This window comes from Vulpes vulpes, chromosome 13 (genome assembly GCF_048418805.1).
Source record: "Vulpes vulpes isolate BD-2025 chromosome 13, VulVul3, whole genome shotgun sequence".
Lineage (NCBI taxonomy): Eukaryota > Metazoa > Chordata > Mammalia > Carnivora > Canidae > Vulpes > Vulpes vulpes.
The window spans coordinates 99,417,642-99,442,028 of NC_132792.1; the positions used below are offsets into that span (position 1 = coordinate 99,417,642).

A 24,387-nucleotide genomic window follows, 5' to 3' on the forward strand; every position below is an offset into this window, starting at 1 on the left:
TCCACTATTGGGTATTTTTCCAAATATGAAAACACTAATTCGAAAAGATACATGCACCCCTATGTTTATAGTAGCATTATTTACAATAGCCAAATTATATAAGCAATGTAAGTGTCCATCCATAGATAAGTGAACAAAGAAGATGCGGTATATACACACACAGACACACACACACACACACACACAGAGGAATATTACTCAGCCATAAAAAGAATGAAACCTTGACATTTGTAATAACAAGGATGGACCTACACAGTATTATGCTAAGTGAAATAAGTCAAGGAAAGACAAATACCATATGTTTTCACTCATATATAGAATTAAGGAAAACAAATAAACAAAGAAGAGACAAACCAAGAAACAGACTCTTAACAATAGAGAACAAACTAGTAGTTACCAGAGGGGAGGAAGGTAGGGAGATGGGTAAATAAGTAAAGGGGATTAAGAGGACACTTATCATGATGAACACTGGGTAATGTATAGAATTGTTGAGTCATTATATTGTACACCTGAAACTAATAAAACACTGTATGTTAACTATACTGAATTAAAATTTTTAAAAAAAATTTACAAAAGGAATTATTATGACCAAGCAGGGTTTATTCTTTTTTTTTAAATTTTATTTATTTATTCATGAGAGACACAGAGAGAGGCAGAGACACAGGCAGATGGAGAAGCAGGCTCCATGCCAGGAGCCTGATGTGGGACTCGATCCCGGGTCTCCAGGCGGCGCTAAACTGCTGCGCCACCAGGGCCGCCCCAAGCAGGGTTTATTCTAAAAAAGTTTCATTCAATATTAGAAAATTGATGGCATACTTCACTATTATTAATAGGTTAATATATTATAATATCTGTAGATGACGAAAATTTTTATAAAATTCAACACGTATATTCATAAAATCTCAAAATAATCCAGTTGTACCATGAAATATATTTTTATCTATTGTAGGCATTATATATAATGACAAAATATACAAAACCTTCCTCTAATAGTGAGAAACAACAAAATGCTTATGATCACTACTGTTAACTATACAGAAAATGAATTGAGTATTAATCTTAGAGAAAAGAGACTGTCATGATTTGCAGCATGATAATCTGTAAGGAAAATCACCAAAAAGCAATTAGAACTAATATAGAAGTAAAATAAGACAAAAAGAAGATAAATACACAAAAGTGGATAAATTTCCAATACCACAGTAAAAAAATTATTCAAGACAATGCTGTGAAATGTAGATTCCACTCACTATAGCAATTAAAATTATAAAACAGTATAAGAAAATGTTTAAAGAAACCCTATGAAAGTATAAATGTGATCTGAAAAGTGAGAGATTCATATAATATTGGATGGGATAATACATTACTACTAACTTTTCATAACTTAATAAAATTGCCAATAAAATTTGTTACAAAACTTGGTGTTTCTGAAATTTATGCACAAGGGGCAGGACCCGGATGGGTCAGTGGTTGAGTGTCTGCCTTTGGCTCAGGCTATGGTCCAGGGGTCCTGGGATAGAGTCCCTCATCAGGCTCTCCATGGGGGTGGGGTCTGCTGTCTCTCTGCCTGTATCTGTCTCTGCCTCTCTGTGTGTCTCTCATGAATAAATAAATTTAAAAATAAATAAAATAAAATTTAGGCACAAAAGACAATGTGGGAAAAGAATATAGAAAAATTTTAGAAGAAAAGAATGGTGATATTCTAGAATAAGAGTTTAGCATTGTGTGGGAATTAAAGATCAATGGAACACAAACAATAAATGATCTAGAAACAAACATACACTTAGATGGGAATTGTGTGTATGATGAATGCGTTATTTCACATGATTGGGTTAAGGTTAGATTTTTTTTAACAAGTGATGTTTAGAAAATAGATATGTATCTAGACATTTTTTTAAATATTAGATTTCTACTTCATACAAAGGAATTTCTAGGTGAATTAAAAAGTCAAATGCAAAACAACAAAAAACCAGAAAATGTAGGATAATAACTGTAATTTAGAGGCAGAAAGACCTTCTCAAAAATCTACAGTTGAAAATACTGAGAATAAACGACGTAAAACAAAAATTTCAGTAGGTAAAAATACCATAGACAAATTTACAAGACTAGCAAAAGACCAGGAAAAAAGAACGCATACAACAAGTTCTTAGTAATTAATTGGAAAAGCCAAGTATTTAATAGGGAAATAAAAATAGGCAGTTTAAAGAAACACAAATAGCTAATATACATAAGGAAAAAAACCACCATTATTTCTCATTAGTAATCAGGCAACTCATAATTAGCCTAAGCTATCTCTTGCGGCTCATCATATTGGTAGAATTTTCAAAATGCATAATGTCCACGATTGTTGAGGATGAAGATCTATAGGTTTTTGTACACAGTGTTGATGGAGTGTCAATTGGTTTAGTCTGTATTAGGACAACTTGACTGTGCTGCATTAAAATGTAAAATGTACATATTTTATCATGGAAAAAAACCATTGCACAAAGATTTTAGCACTTTGTACACATTTTTTTTTCAGGGGGAGGGACGCAGGAATGTTGCTGAAGAGATCCAAATCACTAGGAACTACCTAGTGAAACATGTTTCTGGATGAGATTCATAAACCACTTTCACAAATATAGTTTTCAAGGTTTTATTACATCACACAGTGACAGTCATTTCAAAGTACTTGAAACTCGTACTGTTGCCTAGCTCAAAGACTACCTTCCAAAGAAAAGGAATAAGGCCTTGGCTAGATTGTCTTACATTTTGTGGTTACTATTTTGAGCTGCAAAAACTCCTTTTGCCAAAGGAAGAAGTTGCTGGCTTTTAGATAATTTCATCTACTTTTAGCTAAAAGTCAATTTGAAATAACATTAAAATACTTAAAATGTCGGCCATATTTAATTAATTTCTCTCCACATTTTTTAATCCAGCAATTCCATCTGCAAGGGTCTCATTTAGAGAAATACCCCATGCAAAGAGATATGTCAAAGAATGTTAGTTGTAGCATTGTTTTCAGTAGTAAAAAAACTTGGAAACAACAAATTACTTAGGAAATGGCTAAGTTAACCGTATGTCCATATTAAGGAATACTGTATAGCAAGTGGTAAGACTGATATAGGTATGTATGTATACTAATATGGTAAAATTTCCAAGGCACATGGCTTAGTGAAAAAGGCAAGTTACAGGAAATATGTAACATACGATCCCAATTTGATGAAAACCAAAAATAGAATCTTAATGGAATGTGTGTATAAAATATTGGAAAAGACTAGAAATTACACAATAAAGAGCTGATAAAATTTACTTCTGTGTAGCAAGGTAGGGGCAGAGCTTCCACTTTTTATTGGGTGCCTTTGGTTTGTTTTGAAGTGTTTTCAGAAAGGAAATAGAGGCATGTATTAATTCTAGCAGAAAGGGGAACTTTTGAAAAATACTGTTTATATTTACTGATTGTGCATGTATAGAATGCTTATTATTAATGATTAAGGTTTATATATATTAGATATGACCTATGACTGTATGTCAACAATAAGTAAATAGTTGGGAGAGTGTTTGTTTACCTAAATGATGCAAATTTAAGTTCTGTGTTTGAATTAAAAAAAATAGTTCTTCATTCATTTGGATATATAGCAGCACAGTGGCACAGACTAAGAACACATTTTTAAACAGACTATTCCAATTAGCAAATTTAGTAAGTTTCATTACAGAAATTCCCAGAGGCAACCTGGGCATTTTTTTTTTAACCTGGGCATTTAATGATTAGAAAAGTAACAAGAAAGTATTGCTTACAAAGTGAATCAATAGAAAAGTGAATTTCCCTAATATAAAATAACCTTTATGTTAAGCAAAAAGACACAGAGCTACTTAGAGGAGGAATATTGTATAAATGTTTTTCAAACTGTACAGTATAAGAAAATACAGTGTAATAATCATCACAAAGCAAATAGAGAATAGTGAAACTTTGGTCTCTTAAAATTCACTTATGAATCATAGTAGGATGCATTGATAATTTTACAAGATTTAGTAAGATCACTTCCTTTTTTTGTTCTCTGTGAGTCTCTATCTAGAGCTACTATTGTTCTGTATACTCAACATTTGCTAAGAGTCGACCTTAAGTGTTCTGATCACACACACACACACACACACACACACACACACACACACACACATAAAGGTAACTATGTCAGGTGACAGATTAATTAACTTGATAGTGGAAATCATTTTACAATGTATACATATATCAAATCATTGTGGTGTGGATCTAAATATAAATTTTATTTATCAATTATACCTCAATGAAGCCAGAAAAAAAGTCAAGTCAACAAACAGAAGTACCAGAGGATAGTTCACTAAATACAGAAAATGGCTTCAGTGAATTCCCCAAGATACTAGGTGCCCAGTGCAGTTTTCAGGGCCAGTCCTATAACTTTTTACCAAGGTTTTCCATGTCCTGATGCTTTAATGGGAAAAGCCCAATAGTGTCAGTGTAATCATAAGCTTGAGCAGAAAGGAATGAGAGCATAAGTGATATTAAGAAGTATACAAAATCCACTGACATTACAAACGTCATTTGTATACCACCATCAGCATCATCTCCTCCTGATGTTTTTCTTCTGCGATGGTTAGATCTGCGGTGATTCTCTGTTGCTCACTGGACACGGCTGCCATGCTAAGGGTTTTGACGGTGAGGAGTGCAAGAACAAATACATACTTTTGTAAAACTGTTGTTCTCAACAAAACATCAATACTTGGGATTTTCGCAACATGTAAAGTAGCTCAAGTAGAAAAGAAAAAGTTCAAACCAGTCACCAGATCCAAAATTAGCATTTTATTCAGAACGCTGGGGTCAGAGGTGTATCATTTATATTCTGGTACACAATACAGAGGCAAAGCTGCTGTCAGAAGTCTCTCCCGTTTAAAAGCTTGTTTTTTTTTTTCAGTTTTTTTTTAAAAACACACACTTAGTAGTGCCTCCAGTATCAGGCCACCCCTTTCTTTTCTTTCCTTTTTTTTTTTTTTTTGGTACAAATTATGTAAAACATTTGTGCTAAGAACTTTTCTCCCTCCCCAAACAAAAAAGAAAATAAAAAATAAAAAAAATTAAAAAATTAAAAATTGAGTATTCTAACTACAGCTCAACAATTGAATCAAATGTCACTTTGTTTTGTAAATACTTTATCCATAACGAAAGATATAAACATGCAAAAAACCTGAATCCATAGTCCAAATAATACATACACATGTTCTGAAGTTTCTGCACTTCTCCATAGACTATGCCAATAAAACATTATGTACACATACCATTTTTACAGTGAAGTGGAAAAAATACAGTAAATAAAAAAAGTGTACATGGATTAAGACCAAAATGTATCTAACATTCTAGTTTATGAAAAAATTCAATTTTGCTACAAATTGGTGATATGAAAACTCCCTTTATTTGCAACCAGCTGCGTAAGTTTTAAGATTTTAGTGAAAAAAAAAAAAAAAAAACTAAAGTCTAAAACTAGAAGTAATGTACATTTTCCAATCTCATGGTCTCATCCCCCAAGGTAATAAAATCGCTCCATGAGTTTTTGTTTTTTTGTTTGTTTAATTCTGTGTTTTAATAAAAGCAAATGCAATGTAACAAAAGCGTATTGAAGCATATCATGGTTTAACTTACTGCTCCCACCACAAAATATTTTGTCTTTTACTTATCGTTTCAGAAATCAGTACCATTAAAGCCTTAAACATAAAACTAATTCCAATCTGAAAAAGGTACAAAAAGGCACATAAAATCCCAGTGCTTCTGTACTGTAAAATTCAAGTGTAACTGAGCTCAGTGTTTTTCCAAACAGTATTGGATCACTGATATTCCCTCTGAGCCCAAATTGGTTTGCAGCCTATGCCAAAGCCTCCAGCAAGCACTGTGCTAGTAGACTACAAAGTTAAAGCCTAGCTTCTGAATGCTTTTTGGGAATATCAGTTGAAATTGTTTGTACTTGTCCAAAAAACCAAGTTCACCCTGAAGTTCAGTCATCACCTCCACCATACATGTCAGCAAGTTTCTTGAACCGTGGCCCCCAGTCGTTCAGGTAGTCATAGTCCTGCTCGCCACCACTACTTGAAGAATTAAGGGAGCTCAAGGACCCAGCGGTAGAGCCACTGCCTTCGTAGTCAAAGACTAAGAGGGAGTCATATGGTGGAGCTGTGGGATCATTGTCAGCAGCTTTAAGGCCCTACAATTTGGAAAGACAAAGAAAGAATGTAGAGAGGGTTATAATTTGCAAACCACAGGCAGATCCTAGGGGTTCCATGGGATCAAACACTTGTTTATTCATTTCCACCTGCAGACCACAACATTTTCAACCTACAGAAACTGGGGTTATCACCATGTTTGTAAGTTAGACAAAAACTACCATGTCTTTCTTCTGCAGGAAAGAACCCTAAGGAGTCTAGCTCAGTGAGGCCAAGAGATACAATGGGAGGGGAGTTAATTGGAGAAATGTGCTTGACAGGTGGTAGACATGAATGGCCAGCTACTTGAAGCTGAGGAGGAAAGATCTTGAAGTCTGGCAACGCATCTGCATAAAGATGAACTTTTTTTTTTTTTTGCTTTGGAGCTTGAAAAAAGAAAAGTAAATGTGAAGACATAATATTTTATGAAACAAAATGGCAGCAGCTTGACTTCCATCGAAAACAAGAGAGAAAAGCACACATTACCAGTTTTCAAACCATCCCAAAAAGTCTCTTACCAACCATCCTAACCATTTAATTAAACACCACATTTCCTCATGTGTGGTTGCACTACGTGTATAACCCAGAAAAGCCAGTGTAAAATAAAATCAGGCATGTCTTCAGAAAATGATTTCAATGTATAAAACATAAATAATTTTAGAAAGGATTTTATTTATCATATTTATAGAATAAGCTACCAGGCAATTTTGCTAAGACTGAAAAATCACAAATTACAATTTCTCAGAAGTCATAATTCCTTTCTGTGGTAGACCATGTTACTGTCCTCAATGATTCCTTATCCTTTCCTTGTAGGTGGATCACATGCCCACACTACCACAAGTACCTCTCTGCAGCCAAAGTTTACTCCCTAAACCCACTGTCAGACTTGGCTACGGGCTGGCTTTGGCCAACACAACGTAAGCGGCAATGTAGAGCAGACTCTGTAAGACCTCTGTCTGATGGGTTTCCACCAGGCCCTTCTGGCCCCCTCTCCCAGAAGAATGGCCTGCCCCACCTGAGAGTTTTTCTCCTGCTTGGATCCTGAAAGACAGAAGACATGAGGACCCAGCTACTGCTGGCCCACAGTGAACACAGAATTTGGACAAGACGTAAACCTTTGTTATTATAAGCCAACAATACCTGGGAGTTGTCTGTTACTGTAGCCTTAGCTGGTAAAAGTCAAACAATGCACCTTCATTCTTTTTGTTTGTGTTTGTTTACTCAATTCAAGACATATTGATTGAATATGTATATTATTATGTATTCTGCTTGGTGGTGGTGGGAACACAGCTGTGAAGAAGCTAGATCCAGGACCTGTCCTCATGGAGGTTATATTCAAATGTTAGCATGCTCCCTTTTGCCTTTTCCCTACAAAATCTAGCAACTGCAAATGTAAGCAACTGGTGATTCTTTAATTTAGCACAGTCTAACTTGGGTCCACACAAGAACTGGACCCAAGAAAGATCGGAGGGGAAATCAAGAAAACAAAGAAAATCTCAATAAGGAGAAATAGGTATCTGAAGATAAATGCAGGTTTCCCTGGCTATCCGAAAGTACAGCGATGACGAAGATGAAACCTTCCGAAAGCTGAAACAGCAGAATGCAAAGAACCAATCACCATTCAATTATATAGGACATTTTCTGAGCATTCCCAGACCTAAAAAATAATGCCTCTTAGCCTCTCCCGGTGCCTTAGGACACATGTTGCTGACAGATGCACACGATAAATGGAGATGCAGCAGAGATGCTTGCAGACAGTTCAAAGCCATGGAGCTGAGGGTAGTTCCGGGGAAGGAGCTGGGTGGGGAGGGGTGCTCTCGCTAACTGGGGTGCATGCTGCCTCTCTAACAGCTCCCCACAAAACAACACTGTACTCTATGTTTCACTTTTCACCGTTTTTCATAAAAGCGAAACTCTTCTTTGGATTTCTTTAGGTTAGTGAAAACAGGTACTGATGTCGGCCTTCCACAGAAAGGAAGGGGCAGAAAGCAAATGTTTGAAAAGCAGGGCACACTTGTATTAAGTTTTCAGTATGACCTTAAGTAAGACTGTTTTCTATGCAAAGAACAGAGACAACGGCCAAGGTCACGATGTTCAGGTCATCTGCTTGTATCATAATTCAAAATTTAAATAGACATACATGCAGAGCCCTGCCCAGTCTTTATGGGGTCAGCACCGAACTGGAAATATGAAAAAGTTAAGACAAATTAGTTCTAAAGATTCATGGCAGGGCGTCGAGTGTGTCTGGATTCAGGGGAGAAGAAGCAATGGCCTGTGTTTACTATGACATAGGGATGAACGAGGGAAGCTCTCTGGTCTTTACTGATGTGTAAAAGGGCTTCAGGCCCTTCACTGCATGCTCAAGCCACCTAATTCAAGGCCTTAGAATAAGCATAACACTATGGTAATCTAGTTCAGTACTCATGATGGAGATTCTAAAATATATCCATTTCTTCTATATTGCTTTTAGTTCCTGCCCTGGTTTTTGGATCATCCTTGTCATTTAAAAAAAAAGATTTTATTTATTTATTCATGAGAGACACACAGAGAGAGGCAGAGACATAGGCAGAGGGAGAAGCAGGCTCCCTGTGGGAAATCTGACATGGCACTTGATTCCAGGACCCAAGGATCATGACCTGAGCTGAAGGCAGCTGCTCAACTGCTGAGCCACCCAGGACTGCTGAGTCCCTTTCCTGGTCATTTTTTAATTTGTTGCTTCCCTCCCTTCCTTCTCCCTGCCTCTGGAGGTTAAGGACATGCAGTCCATTAGAGATCACTCTGCTATACCAGAACACTGCACACTGTCTCAGGTTTTAATGATTATAAAAGAGCAAAAAAAAGTCCCTGAACTTTTCAAGAATTCTTACACAAGTTACCTTTCTAGGCTGAATGTTAAGTATCCTAAGTCCCCTCCACTCAGAATAGCACCGATTTTTATCTGAGAATAAAAGACGACTCTTATGGAAGAGGTATTATATAAATTCTGGGTACTATTTTGGTAATTCTAAAAAGATCATAGTCAAGTTCTAGGAGACTGAAAATGACAGGCACACAACCAGAGTGAATATGTGGAAGAAATCCGGTGGGCCACGTACCCATCTGCTCCTCCCTTATGGGATTCCTTTATTCTTAGGTGTGGACACCATTTCACATGAAGTGTAATGTACTGTTGTCAAATCCACAAACTGACTGCATGTGTTTCTCTTTTTCCACCTGAGTTTGACTACATCTAGAAGAGTATGTGCCCGTTTCGCCGTTCCTGGAGGGGCAGATCTTGAACTCTGGATGAATCTGAACTATTTTCTATAGTTTGAGGTGTCTGTAAAATGAAAAAGCCTGTGGCCCTGGCTGAATTCTTGCTGAGCTTGTATTTATAGACTTCTGATCCTATGCTTTATGGATAAAGATATGCTTTTATAGGAGCTATAAAAACCCACATTCTTCAGTGAGGGAACACATGAGGGATATAAGAGGAAAGAGGGCCTATTGATTCCTTTACAGTCTGTCTTCTCTTAGCTCAATGCCACTTGCGTCAGTTCAGGCCCTCTTTATATCCTGCCTGGACCACAGCAAAAGCCTCTCTAACTGGTCTCCTGGTCACCGGTACTATTCCTGCTTCTTTCCTACAAACTACGAGTGGTTCTTCTCTCAGACATTATTTGAAGTTGCTCACCCAAGTAAAACTCTGATTGCTCTCCGTCACCTTTTGCAATGTTCCCCAAATAAGGGAGGGGTTCCACTGGGGGTGTGCAAGATGATTTTTATTGGTGCATGAGCACTTTAAGAAAATTACCTTTATTAAAAAATTAAATTAAAAATTGATTAAAGGTTTAAGTGAGGGTGCCTGAGTGGCTCAGCTGGTTCAGTGCTGCCTTCAGCTCAGGTCATGATCCCGGGGGCCTGGGATTGAGCCCCACATTGGGCTCTCTGCTCAGTGAAAAGTCTGCTTCTCTCTCTGCCTCTCCCTACCACTTGTGCACATGTGCTCTTTCTCCCAAATAAATTTTAAATCAATAAAATCTTAAAAAAAGTAAAAGTTTAAGTGAATAGAAGAGGTGTGTGGACATGGAAAAAAACTAGGAGTTACTCAAATGCCTGACGTTTGGGTAACTGCAGGATTAAGTTAAAACTCTTTAGCAGAGCATTCAGTGAATGTGGACTGTTCATGCACCTTTTCCATCTTAGCTGTTCTCAACTCCAGTAACCATAGCTAAATTATTCACCAAAATCCCCCCAAATCTAAAAATGTCATGTTTTTGTGTACTCTATGTTATTTGCACATCCCTTTCCTGCTAAAATGTGATTTCCTTTGTTTGAAACTTCCCCATTCATAATTTTTCATTTGACTGATATCCATCCATTCATCCATCCATCCATCCATCCATCATTTAAAGTCCATTAAACATGTCACTTCCACTGCAAGAATTTTCCCCCCAATCATGACTGTGGGTTATTCCCATGGTCCCTTTTACTTTTATTGCCATGTTTTGGTTACACTAGATTGTGACATGCTTTTCTGCCAAGGATGTTTATATTCGTTTCATATCTTGCTGTTTACCACAGTGCCTGACATCCAGCAGGCATCTTAGAAGGTATGCCTTGGTACTGCTGTCTTGGGCTTACGAGGTTTTCATCTCATCACCTTATTCATATTTATATATGCTCCTTTTAGAAGAAGCTAGGATGTAAGTTTAAAATATATGTGGACATAAAAGTCCAGATTCATATTACAGCAGAATTCTGCGACTTAACGCCAACATTGCTAGGTACCTTTCTGAGAACTCCATTTTACTTAAAGCAAATTTTTTGGAGGGAGAGGATTTTGTTTTATTTACAATTAGGTGTTCTTTCTGAAAAGTAACTTGTACTAATAACTATATGATACTGATAATAATTAAGAGATTTTATTATGTGATGGGCACTATACTTATGTGGATTATCTCATTTAGTTCTTACAGAAATCTTAAGAGAGGATTTTATTTTTATCCTCTTTTTATACATACATACGAAAACTTGGAAATCCAAGAGGTTAAATCCAAAGACCTTGACTTTGTACAAGGTAACAGAACTATTAGGTGAGGCAGCTGGATTTGAACTCAAACAAATGCCCAACTACTGTAAGAAGCAGACAGGGATATTTTATTTTAAAGAGGATAAATAAATTTATTTAATATGAGAAAAAAGGCAAAAGTTCTAAGCGTTAGCAGTTTTGTGCAAGTTATTTTAGAAGCACTTTCCCTAAGTTTTTAAATACCAGTCAAAAGTTGATCTTTTAACAGAAATATGTCCTTGGTTTTTATATTTCTGAGATAAAAAAAAATATGTAAGATTAGTGAAATTATTGGAGGTATGCTAATATCTACAGTCAGGCTGAGATTAAATGAATTTGTTTCAACGTTTCACCCTCTGAAGGTCATACTTAAAAACCTCAAAATAGAATGAAATTCTGTAGTTGAAATTTAAAATGTGTGATTTGTTTTACTCTATCTACCAGGGTAGAAATATGTCATATTTTTGATATTCAAGGCAACATGCATTGATTATTTAAATAAACAAACTAGAAAAATGTTCTCATGAGGTTACTTATTCCTTACATTACAAAAACACTCCAATTATAATTACACCATACTATTCTTCCTTTGGAACATTCGGTACTGTGCTAAATCAAATAAGACCTGGGGATAAAGAAATCTGTTTGCATTTTACATATACTTGTAAAATATGCTTGAATTCTTTCTAGGTGCCCTCAACTGTTTTAAAACTTTATATGTATTTATTTTTATCGGTCCAGTTATAGAAAGATATTAAGGAAGTCTTCATGGGCACCTTAGATGGAAGAATCTATATGGTGTATTTGAATGTTACCTGATTTAGGCCTTTTGACAGTTTCAATCCCCTGAATTGTTCCATAGACCTGACCATCTCATCCGTAGACCCTCATTTTAGTTTCTTCTGTGACACTATTAATCTCTGTAGACTTTCTTCCTATGTCCAAAGGTAGGGAATTTCTAGTGTGAATGTTTGGTCTTCCATCTCATCCACATTTCGCTATCTTACAATTACATTCTTCATCTGGAGAAACATTTCCAAATGTGATGCTTTGGTCCATTCATGTACTTGCCAAAGCAATGTTCCCCACACTGCCCCCCAGGACGTGCACCTCCTCCTCTGAAGGCAGAAGGGAACCCTCGGATAGGGGTTATGAAGGAAGGTGAGTCCTGGGTATGATGGGATGCCACTGGATGGTGCTTACTTCTAAACTCTGTGTGCTTGACCTTTTTCGGGTTGGTAAAAATGAAGGAACTAACATCTAGAAAAAGAGGGAAGGGGATACTATGCAGAAAGGATAGCATGGGAACCGGTGCTGACATGGAATCACAAGCTGAGCTCAGGAGGTACAAGTAGATTCCCTCTCCTTGGTCTGTAAGATGCAAATTTGGGGTGGGGTAGGGGGCAGGGGAAGGGCACTGAAATGAAACTGTAAAGCCAAGGAAGGATTACATGTAATGGGCCTCCCATGTCTGCCAAAGGTAGGCTTTGGATACCAGAATGTTTACCTGGTACAAAGACTGTGCTTGCAGCAAGGCAGGGAGTACACACAAAGAGAATCCAGATATAATTTATTTTCTTTCTACATATTACTAGTTCAAATATGTACACAAAGGAGATATTCAATAGTTATTTGCTGAATGAACGATCCTAAACCAAGCTCCAGATCATTTCAAAATGAGCCATTTTTAGCAAATGCAGACAATTCCCAAATTATGAACTGACTGCATTCTAGAAGTTAATTTGCAAGTCAGTCGTTTGGCAGCAAGTTTTTCGTTTAAGTATTGAAACATGTTCGTTATGGTCTCAAGCTACTTTTTAGGCTGTGTACTTTTTAGGCTGAGTACTGTTCTAGGAAAAGGAAATTGCAAATGGAAATTGTGACTGTAACTCTTTCTCCTGTGGCATTGGAGGTGCTGGGTAACTGAATCTTATTAATTAGACACGCTTCTCTACCTACTGAAGAAAATCCAGTCTCTGTAGAAAAGATGAGTGTGCACACACAAACACACAGCATACACTAAAACCACAACTTAGAACCAACCAATATCCTCATTTTCTTTATTTATCAGCTCCAGTAGAATAAAGGCCCCAGACTTGGGCCCTGATGAATCCTAATCAACTGCAAGGTGGGTGATGCTCATTGTTTGATGATGCCCTATACACCTGCCACAGTACTTGGATTCCTTAAGGCAACAACATCTGAGAGCTAGATCACATACTAGATGCTGAGGTTACTCAAAGATGAACAAGAAATTGTCCCCATGCTGGAGAGAAGGTCCATGCTCACATAGGAGAGAGAAACATTGACAGTCACACTTCCATGGCCAGGGCTATCATGCAAGAAGTGTCTTGTTAACCTTTCCCAGGGGGATCAAAGAAGGCCTCACAGAGAAGGCGCTGTTTGAGGCGAATCTGAAGGCTAAGTGGGTGTTTCACTGATGGTTAAGAAGCTTTGCAGCAGTTACATTACAGTCAAAACTGGATACTTTTGAGGAACTGCAAATAGTTCAGTGGGGCTGCATCAATGGAAGGAAATGTCATAGGGGAAGAGGGCAGGAGTCAGATTAGGACTACAATCTTATACATGACATTCAATGCTTGAACCTTGTCACTGAGAAAAGAATAATGCTGTAGATGGAATGGAATCCCATGGAATAGAGACACTTCAGGAAACAAGCAGGAACATTCAGTTAAGTATCTGTTGAATTACACTGAAGCTAAAATTCTTGCTTTAAGAAAGTCCAGCTCCTGCACCTCCATTCAAATGATTCATTATATCTCGAAATCCAACAACCACAAGAATAACTGAACAATTTCTCATGACAACAAATGTGAAATGAGAAGTTAAATTATCAGGCACTCTTAAATATTGAGAAAAATCTAGTCATAGATATAAATTCCTGCAAATCCCCTAACCAGGTCACTATACATATAACTGGTAAAGTCAAGGCATATTTTTGTAGATAAAGGAGTTATTGGCACTCTGTTGTTTGGCCTTCCATCTGCTTTCAAATCATGACTAAAACAAATTAACCTATTACCTGTTTAACAGAAGTGAATGTGTATGTTCAGAAACCAGCATGCATGTCAGGAATAGACAGTAATGAAGCATCGTAAAGGGAGATAAATACTTGAAGCTTGTTTCAAAAGATTTTTTTTTTTTTACAAACTATAACTGCATCTAAAAACCTAGACTACTCTCTTTCACCATACACAAAGATAAACTCAAAATGGATGAAAGATCTAAATGTGAGACAAGATTCCATCAAAATCCTAGAGGAGAACACAGGCAACACCCTTTTTGAACTCAGCCACAGTAACTTCTTGCAAGATACATCCACGAAGGCAAAAGAAACAAAAGCAAAAATGAACTATTGGGACTTCATCAAGATAAGAAGCTTTTGCACAGCAAAGGATACAGTCAACAAAACTCAAAGACAACCTACGGAATGGGAGAAGATATTTGCAAATGACGTATCAGATAAAGGGCTAGTTTCCAAGATCTATAAAGAACTTATTAAACTCAATAGCAAAGAAACAAACAATCCAGTCATGAAAAGGGCAAAAGACATGAAGAGAAATCTCACAGAGGAAGACATAGACATGGCGAACATGCACTTGAGAAAATGCTCTGCATCACTTGCCATCAGGGAAATACAAATCAAAACCACAATGAGATACCACCTCACACCAGTGAGAATGGGGAAAATTAACAAGGCAGGAAACCACAAATGTTGGAAAGGATGTGGAGAAAAGGGAACCCTCTTACACTGTTGGTGGGAATGTGAACTGGTGCAGCCACTCTGGAAAACTGTGTGTAGGTTCCTCAAAGAGTTAAAAATAGACCTGCCCTACAACCCAGCAATTGCACTGTTGGGGATTTACCCCAAAGATACGGATGCAATGAAACACCGGAACACCTGCACCCCGATGTTTCTAGCAGCAGTGTCCACAATAGCCAAACTGTGGAAGGAGCCTTGGTGTCCATCGGGAGATGAATGGATAAAGAAGATGTGGTCTATGTATACAATGGAATATTACTCAGCCAACAGAAACGACAAATACCCACCCTTTGCTTCAATGTGGATGGAACTGGAGGGTATTATGCTGAGTGAAGTAAGTCAATCGGAGAAGGACAAACATATGTTCTCATTCATTTGGGGAATATAAATAATAGTGAAAGGGAATAGAAGGGAAGGGAGAAGAAATGTGTGGGAAATATCAGAAAGGGAGACAGAACAAAAAGACTCCTAACTCTGGGAAAGAACTAGGGGTGGTGGAAGGGGAGGAGGGCAAGGGGTGGGGGTGAATGGGTGACGGGCACTGAGGGGGGGCACTTGACAGGATGAGCACTGGGTGTTATTCTGTATGTTGGTAAATTGAACACCAATAAAAAATAAATTTATTATTAAAAAAATCTACACCTAAAGTAGATTGATTATGTATACAGAATATATGACTCCAAGGAACCCCAGGAAATTAGAGTCTTATCAGCATATGATGGAAGGTGATATAGAAAGAAGTACCCCACCTTGTAATGCATTGAAACCTATTCTGATCTTAGAGACACTGAGTGGTAGGACATGGCCAGAGAATGCGAGTCCTGCCATATAGTCACAGTCGACATCAGTATGTATTGCTCTCTTATGCTTAACACTAAAAATTCAAAAGGAGGATTGCAGTAAAACTATAGGCATGATCAAAAGAAGCAGCACAAATCATTTTACTTCAAAATGTAAGTATTAAATGTAGCAGAACTCGTGGTCAGTAATGAAATAAAAGAATGCCATAATAATTTTGACAGTGAAAATCATATCTGTTATATTCAACAGAGAATTAGCTGCCTCTTACAGAAGCTCTTAAAACTCCTCAACTAGACAAGTATTTAAATCACTTACATAATATTTAATTTAGCTCCTCTTCCTACTAATCTCATTTGATGGAACTCTCTAGTTGGTGGGCAGGCACTGAATTCTCAACATTTGTGGGATTCAAAGTATACAGTGTGAGGAAATGAAAATGAACTATTATTACATTCATCAGTGCTAATAAATGAAATCAGAATGCACTATAATATTGTTAGTCTATTTATTACTTGTAATCTGGGGAAAAAAGCCTTTTGGAGATAGTGTGACTAATACTGATAATGTATATGAATGTCATTTACAAATACAGAATCTTAATTAATTGATAGATCTGTTTTTTGGCCCATCAAACCAATTATATCTGTTCTCTGCTATTGGAGCCACATTAGCTTTAACATGAAAATAAGCTCAAGAAAATCAAGGGTGTTTTCACCAATGATATCACTGTATTCCAAGCAATTTGTGGTCTATGTACAGCAAACCATTAGCATAAAGTAAACATCCTTATAAAGAGAGGGAGCTAGACTTTTCACCTCATTAATGAAGTCCCCGATGTCCCCAGGGTGCGGGGCTGCAGATCGGACCGGGTACTGGGGTTCAGCGTGGATGGGTCTCTCATCCAAACGTCGGATTCCTACAGGCTTGATGGCATCAGGTTCCACGGTATCAGGCTGCTGGAGCTGGCTCAAGTCATAATCCTGCAAAAGACAAAATCAAAAACCCATGGTAGATGGGCATAAAGATGGAAATTACAACCTTTGTTTTTAAACACATACCCAGAATGCATAGAAATGAGTGAAATTTAACATAATGGAAAAGTTGCCACCATGAGTTTTTCATGTTATGATTAAATATTTCTTTCACACAGCTCTTTCTTCTGTGCTTTTCATTTCTACAGTCTGTGCTCCATCTGCTTTCCTATGTTTCTCATCAGTTTCCAATGGAAAACAGCAGTGAGATGAGGCCCCACTATAAAATGACTAAAATGCCTAGAAGATGGAGTTGTACCATAGAAACAAAGGTACTAACTTAATTTGGAGTTGGGAACCTACTACCCTAACTTGGAGTGTCTTAGCGTATTAGGTATCTCAAGCTGAAGGAATTAAAAACAAACAGCAGAGGAGGAAAGCCACTCTAACTCCCCTCACCCTTGCCTTTCTTCCTTGAAACAGGTCATAAAACTCCCATGTGAAAGGTCCCCTCCTTGTAGTGGGAGAAGAAAACACATCCTTAACATCTGAGACAGGAACTTAGGGGCCACGAAATCTGTACCAACAAACCTTGTTAAACTAACCTTTACATCCCTAATTACTTCTCCACCATTTACTAGTTCTTGCCCAAACCTTTGGTCTTGACAATTCTTAGAAATTTCTTATTTCTTTGTCTAAAAGGCATAAAAGCTTCCCACTGAGAACACTTCTTCGGGTCTTCATTTTCTTGTGAGGCTCCCATGGACATGTAAATGTTTAATAAGATGTGTATGTTTTTCCCCTGTTCATCTGTCTTTGTTAGTTTAATTTTCAGATCCAGCCAGGGACCCCAGGCAGGTCAAGGAAGACCTTTTCTTTTCCTACAATGTCTTTAATATTAAAAAAAAAAAAAAATGACACAGATGTGTTTTCCTTTTCCTTAAAGTAGGGCTTGAGTTCACCAAGGTTTCAAAGCCAATCTCTATTCCTCCCTCCCTCAGGGGTCTGGAGTTGGCAAACTATGATCTGTGAGCCTCTTGGGACCCATATCCTATTTTTCTCAAAGAACGGCTTTTACATTTGTAAAGGATTATTTAAAACAACAATAGGAAGAATATGCCACACAAACTACATGTAATCTACAAAGCCTTACAATTAGGCTTTTCACAGAAGAAGTTTGCCAGTCTCTGGCCCCATGGCACACGGCAAGGAGGAGTGGTTTCCCCTCCAATACAGCCCAATGGGAATATCCTAGAAAAATAGCTTGTCCACTTTCAGATAGGTAGAGTCAAACTTGTGAAGGATGCTCTTGGCACAGGCTGGGCCCTCAGAACTATTTTCAGCTTTAACATCAGCTAGATGCTAAAGTGAGACAGAAATAAAGAAGCTGACTATAATGTGGAAATGCATCAAAATTTTAGGTTTGGATACTTTGTAGTTTTCAAACCCCCAAATTCTGATGATATAAAATTCTCTAATTTAATGTTGATATTTACAGGGAGTGTAGATTTTCTGGGACTCTTCAGAGTCCAGGCTTCACCTTTTTATCTAAAACCAGCTTAAGTGCCGTTTGGAATATCTCTATAGTAGTTTCAATTTACTCAACATTTGAATACTCACCACGTACTGGCATTGGTGGAGGTGCTTTACATGTATTTGTGCATTTAATCCTCTGATCAGCACTTATTAAGTTTTATTATCCCTTTGTACAAGTTGAGATACTGAGTCTCAAATAAACCAAATAACTAAGTCCCTTATCCCAAATCTACTAAGACTCAGAGACAGGTTTGGATTCCAAGCAGGTTACAGTAACTTTAAAGCTTAGCTCTTTGGCAGCCACCCAGGAAAGTGAGTCAAGTCCAAGCCACAAGGCCCGGAGTTAAAGAGTAACGGACTAGACAGATGAATGTGGAGGGCCCAGACGTGAGGGATGATAATAGTTACCCACGAGACCAAGACCAAGGGGAAAAAAGTCACTGGCATTCAGACCTCGAGGTACCAGGTACTATACCAGCCTCTTGAGAAGTGTCTTTTCACTAATACTTTCTTTTTTCTTATTTTTATTTTTTTAAAGGGTTTATTTATTTATTCATGAGAGACACACAGAGAGAAGCAGAGACATGGGCAGAGGGAGAAGCAGGCTCCATGCAGGGAGCCTGATATGGGACTTGATCCCAGTATTCCAGGATTACACCCTGGGCTGAAGGTAGGTGCTAAACCACTGAGCCACCCAGGGATCTGCTTTCTTTCTTTCTTTTTTTTTAATTAAAGATTTTATTTATTTATTTGAGAGAGAGAGAGAGACAGAGGGGGAGAGAGAGAGAGAGAGAGAGAGAGAGAGAGCAGGGGGAGGGGCGGGGGAGAAGCAGACTCCCCATTGAACAGCGAGCTGAACTTGGGTCTCAATCCCAGGACCCGTGGATCATGACCTGAGATGACAGGCGCTTAACCGACTGAGCCACCCCGGTGCCTCTCATTGATACTTTCTAACAAACCTGTGGAGAATGTTTCATTATCAGCTTTTTAGGTGAAGAACCAGATTCCTGAGAGCTCGAGTAACTCGCCCAAGGTCACCCATCTAGACTGTGATTAGGATGGAAATCGAAACCCGGTGTGTCTGACTTCAAAACGTCCATCTACAATGTAACTTTCTGCTTGTTAAGACACTCTCATCCTGACCACTGTCCTGGAAACAATTCCTTTACCAAAAGATTCAGCTAACTTAACTGCTGAAGGGACTGAGGAGAAGCCCCTTCTCTCAAGAGTATACAAGGGGACGTGGAGGTGAGGCATGTACACAGAGCAGGACAAGCCAGCCTGGGATGTAAACATGGTATGCTGTAAAGTAAAAAATGCTCAGAGGAGAAAACCTGTGTTAGATTTGAACCTTGAACAATCCATGTGCTAGGGAGAAAGGACCTTTCTGGGATTACCAACAGCATGAGCAAAGACATGAGAATGCTGCTTTCTCTTATTAGGATCGAATATTTAAGATTATCCAAACAAAACCTGAGTGAAAACATCTCAATCGTGCACAATTGTGCTACATTTTAAATTTTATAGAATTTATGAGCAATTTATAGACTATCTTGAAGACATACGATATAACAGATGTGAAGGCCTTTGAGATGCTAAAATGTCATACAAAATAAAAACAGGGACTTATTTAGAGAATTCCAAATGCTTACACACCAGAAGCATATTTTTCCAGGTCATGTTTAACTGCATAACTACCAAGTATAATAAAGTGGGATAAACCGTGAATAACTGTGCCTTCTGACACTTACTGAAGCTTTATATAGAAGAAAGGGAAAAACAGATCGTAAGTATACTGATAATAGTCAATAAATATTTTTATGCTGAAAGTGTAGAATGTTTTGTTAGAAGTCTGACTTACATGAAATTAAGTAATGGAATCTAATGTTTAAGGACTGTCTTTTCCCTGGTGACAAACTCCTTGATGCTCAGTGTATTACATGATAATTCTGTATAAGAATACAGAGAAATTTCCTTGGCTTAACTGTTGACAAAAGGGGCATGCGGACTTTGCTTGTGCTATTCCTTACCTGGAAAGAACCTGTGCTCCCTGATTTCTTATACGCTCCCTCTATACCCAAAAGTTACAAAGGTGAATGCATTTTGACTGGCCAGCAGTGTCATAAAAATTTTCTAATAAATTGCCAACACTTAGATATAGGGATAGTTCACCTGAAAATGGGAAGATGTGGCAAAATAGAGCTTAAATTCTAATATAATTTGTCGTAGCCAATTGCAGCTGTCTCTTCCAGGCAAGGACAGCATCTCCACCTCGCCTGCTTCACTTAGAGGGATATATAAAGCAGCATATTAATTTATAGTTTTTTTTTATCTTTCTTTTGATAGCCTTTTCCTACTCCTTAAGAACTAGAGAGTGGGAGAAGCCTTCAAAGGTCTGTAGTCCTGTTCCATCCTTTCCACCAGCAAAATGGCAAGCCCGTAGAAAGTGCTCATTAAAAAATGTGTCGAAAAAAGCCTGAGCAATGATATTCATGCCAGATGTTCAAAAGAGCAACCAATTTAAGAAATGTGCCTTGGATCACATTATACTCCATAGCAGTAATTCACAATGGGGAGGGACGGAAAGACCCCCGTCTCATCACTGAGATTCACTGCTCTGGTGAGTCCCCCATAATGATGGAAATATGTCATATTCCTCAGTTGTGCAGATAGCAAAAAAAGAAGCAGAAAACCACTGATTTATGGAAAGTTAGGAACTGGGTTAAATGTGGCTTAACATTTCTCTGTGATGGTTTCTTCTATTACAAACATAGGATATAAAAAAAAACCTGACAATGCTAGGAAGTAGGCAGAAGTGTCTTCAGGTCACAGGGGCTGGTTTTCTGTCCATATCCATCTGTGTTGTGTGGCAGAGGTCCTGATCTGAGGGTCCAATTTTAAGCCTTTTGATAAGGGGTCACTCTATGCAAACCTCCTAAATTATACATCTTTACAATCCCATAATACTTTACTTAAACACACAAATTACAACATGTAGGATGAGAATTATAAAGACAATTACAGAGACTGAAAACACTTTCAAGGTCATTGGGTTCATGGTCTCTGGAAGATTACAAAGAAACAAGCCAAGAAGAAATCTTTTATTTGGTTCCTAAAACTCTCTAGAGAAAAAGTAGATCTGAAAATTCTCTTATGATTGTCAACCTTTATTTGCAATGCTAACTTCCTAAAGATGTCTAATTTTCAAAGGAAGGCCAAGGAAAATCTTGTTTTAAAATATTTAGAACATATGTTATTTGGCAACAACCATTAGAAGGAGGCATGGAATTATGGTTTTAAGAATATTCACATTGCAGGCAACTAAAACCTCTTTCTGGTTCATCTATGAGTTAAATTGTCTTAAGGGTGATACAATTATGGGAGAGTCAGTAAAAAGTTAGTTAGCAGCTAACACTCTGGTTTTGGCTTTTCTTGTTAAATTCCACTGACTTGCAGTAATTTATAATTGGTTCAGTAAAGATACCACGAATCTATCCTAAGGCATTTGGTTATGTTTAAATAAATTAAAATGCTGCATCAGTATAGATAGAAATTCTGGAACCTAGGTAAAAATTTCAGAAAGCTAAAAAAAGAAAAAAAAATTCAGAAAGCTTACCTTGCTGATAGCATCTATAGAATCGTGTAATTGAATCTGTTTTAGAGAGTGACGAAAATACTCGTTTACTATCCCACAAGTATTTAAAGGAGAGCCTACTGGGTGCCAGATGCCATTTCCAGCTCTGAGTGAAAGAAGGAAACCAACTCTCACCTGGCAGGAATGACACTGGGTGCTTTCTCAAGTGGTACCTCACATACTCCCACCACAAATCCTTCCAAAGTAGGTGTTATTCTATCCCCTTGGTTGCTGCAGGTCAGAGAGGTTAATGATTCGTCCAAGGTTGCAGACTCAGGTAAGCAGCGTGGAAGGATAAAACAGAGACCACCAGGGCAAGTGAATTAAAAATAAAAGCTGCATCTTGTTGCGATGGGCCAATGAAGAAATGCACAGGGCAGTTCACCGAGGTGGGAAACGGGAAGGGTTCCTGGTCCAGGAGAGGAGTTCAGGGTGGTTATGCTAAGCTAACGAGGCACTGGGGTCTAGTACTCTGGTCTGTGCATGGTTGGTTAAAACGTGCCTCACAGATTTTTAGGCAGAATTAGGATTCTTCATTTCAGTCCAACCAACAACAAGCAGGCCCGTGCAGGAAGGGAGGCACCGAAAGGTCACGGTCCTTTATCAGCCTCCACTGTGGGGAGGAGTGAAGAACACAGCAGCCAGCTTCCCTATCTCCTGGGCAAGGGCTGGGACAAGTGGAAAACTTTCCCTTTATAGCAGCAGAGGCAAGGAACTTTAAAATTCCCATATAGATAAGGGAAACATTTTTAATGTTTCGGGACTGAGTAACTGTGAGAAGTAAAAATACTAACATGAAAGTCAATGGACAAAATTCTGAAGGGAAAAAAAAAGTTATCTGGAAAAAAGCTGACGGTGGCACAGGCAAGAAACTCTTCAGACAGACACAAAAAGGAATGGAAGGTGGAGGAGGAGAACATTATTATCTCACCCTCTATAGCTCCTGGCATTAAAATAATTGAATAAAATAGTGATAAGGTGTCAACACATTACCATACAACTGCTGACACGTAAGTCAAATACCCTTGCGAGCTTTATGTAAATGACGAAACGAGCTGACTTTCCTCCCCCAGCGAAATACAGTTATGATGGTAACTACCCGGGGGGAATGATGTGGAGACCAAGTAGATTCCAAGGATTCTGAAAGCCCCCCTAAACAAAAGATTTGCTAAAAGCTCTTCTGGTTTGAATCACGAACCTAACAAAGATAAAATAACTCAGGGACAGCTGAGGGACCTCTCTTCTCTGCTGTCATCTACACGGTAATCCCACTAGAAGGCCAGTTTGCCTTGTCCCAGGAGGGATGGAGCCAGGCCCCCCTGAGGAGGGAACACATCCATTGTTCCTGCCTCCACGGTTTACTGTTACTGCTGCCCTGTCACAGCTTCTTTCAAAATTCTCTCCGAATTCTGTCTTCAGAATTTTGAATGAGCTGAAGTTTCATTCGTTGGTGCAAAATGGTGGTCCCGCCACAGAAACTGGCGTTGTTGGAATTTTATCACAACCTCCTTCCTGGCATATCCTCTTGGAAAAATGTTGTGAAGACGGTTCCATTAGATTTGATTGAATAAATACTTTCTGGAGAGTCTCTTGGGTCGCAGATGGAGTTGCCCATAGAGCTCTTAGTCTACCATCTTTTTAAAAAAAATTTTTTTTAATTTATTTATGATAGTCACACACACACACACACAGAGAGAGAGAGAGAGAGAGAGAGAGAGAGAGGCAGAGACACAGGCAGAGGGAGAAGCAGGCTCCATGCACCGGGAGCCCGACGTGGGATTTGATCCCGGGTCTCCAGGATCGCGCCCTGGGCCAAAGGCAGGCGCCAAACCGCTGCGCCACCCAGGGATCCCTAGTCTACCATCTTTTAAAAGAATGTATTCAGAAATGATGAGACTTGATGTCATGCATATATAAACAATATGTAACAAAAATATGGAAGAGGAAGATGTAAGCTGCTGGGGGAAGTAAGGATGTGGCTGTGCAGGCCTGCAGGATGGAGCAGAGCAACAAGGCTTCAGAAAGATGATGTTCCTCCTGAAATCTGACATTTAATTTTTATACTGATGTTTGTCATTTCCCACCTTGTCCATGTAATTCAGTTTTAGCACGATAGAGATGAACATACTTCTTAGCCCGTTTAAGTACGTCTGGCTGGGAGACACAGAGTATACTTTCTAAATGCACCTTCAGGCCATGTTCCCACCCCAAGCTCCAACTTCTTCTACCTAAAAATATGAATGTCACCATCCAGACAAGATCAAAGTCATTCTGTTGGCCTGACCTAGTATTCTGTCTTAGAGGAGACCTAAAAATAGGGAATAAAGAAATGACAAGATTTGGTTCAGAATATGGTGACAGAGCATCAAAAATCCTTCTCCACTATAAGACACATAGTTTTGAAATTTCC

General features: G+C 38.3%; 1 protein-coding gene across 3 annotated transcripts in view; it reads right to left on the reverse strand.

The window, feature by feature from the left end:
- Positions 1–4,793: 4,793 nt before the first annotated feature.
- Positions 4,794–24,387, reverse strand: part of CDH2 (cadherin 2) — a 216,090-nt gene continuing 196,496 nt past the window's right edge. For all 3 annotated transcript variants that reach the window (XM_025987992.2, XM_072732109.1, XM_072732110.1), the window contains exons 15-16: positions 16,652–16,816; positions 4,794–6,203 (exon numbers count right to left, since the gene is read on the reverse strand). In XM_025987992.2, the coding sequence (XP_025843777.2) occupies positions 5,997–6,203; positions 16,652–16,816 (372 nt within the window). In that variant the 3' untranslated portion in view covers positions 4,794–5,996. The remainder of the gene's footprint in view (positions 6,204–16,651; positions 16,817–24,387) is intronic.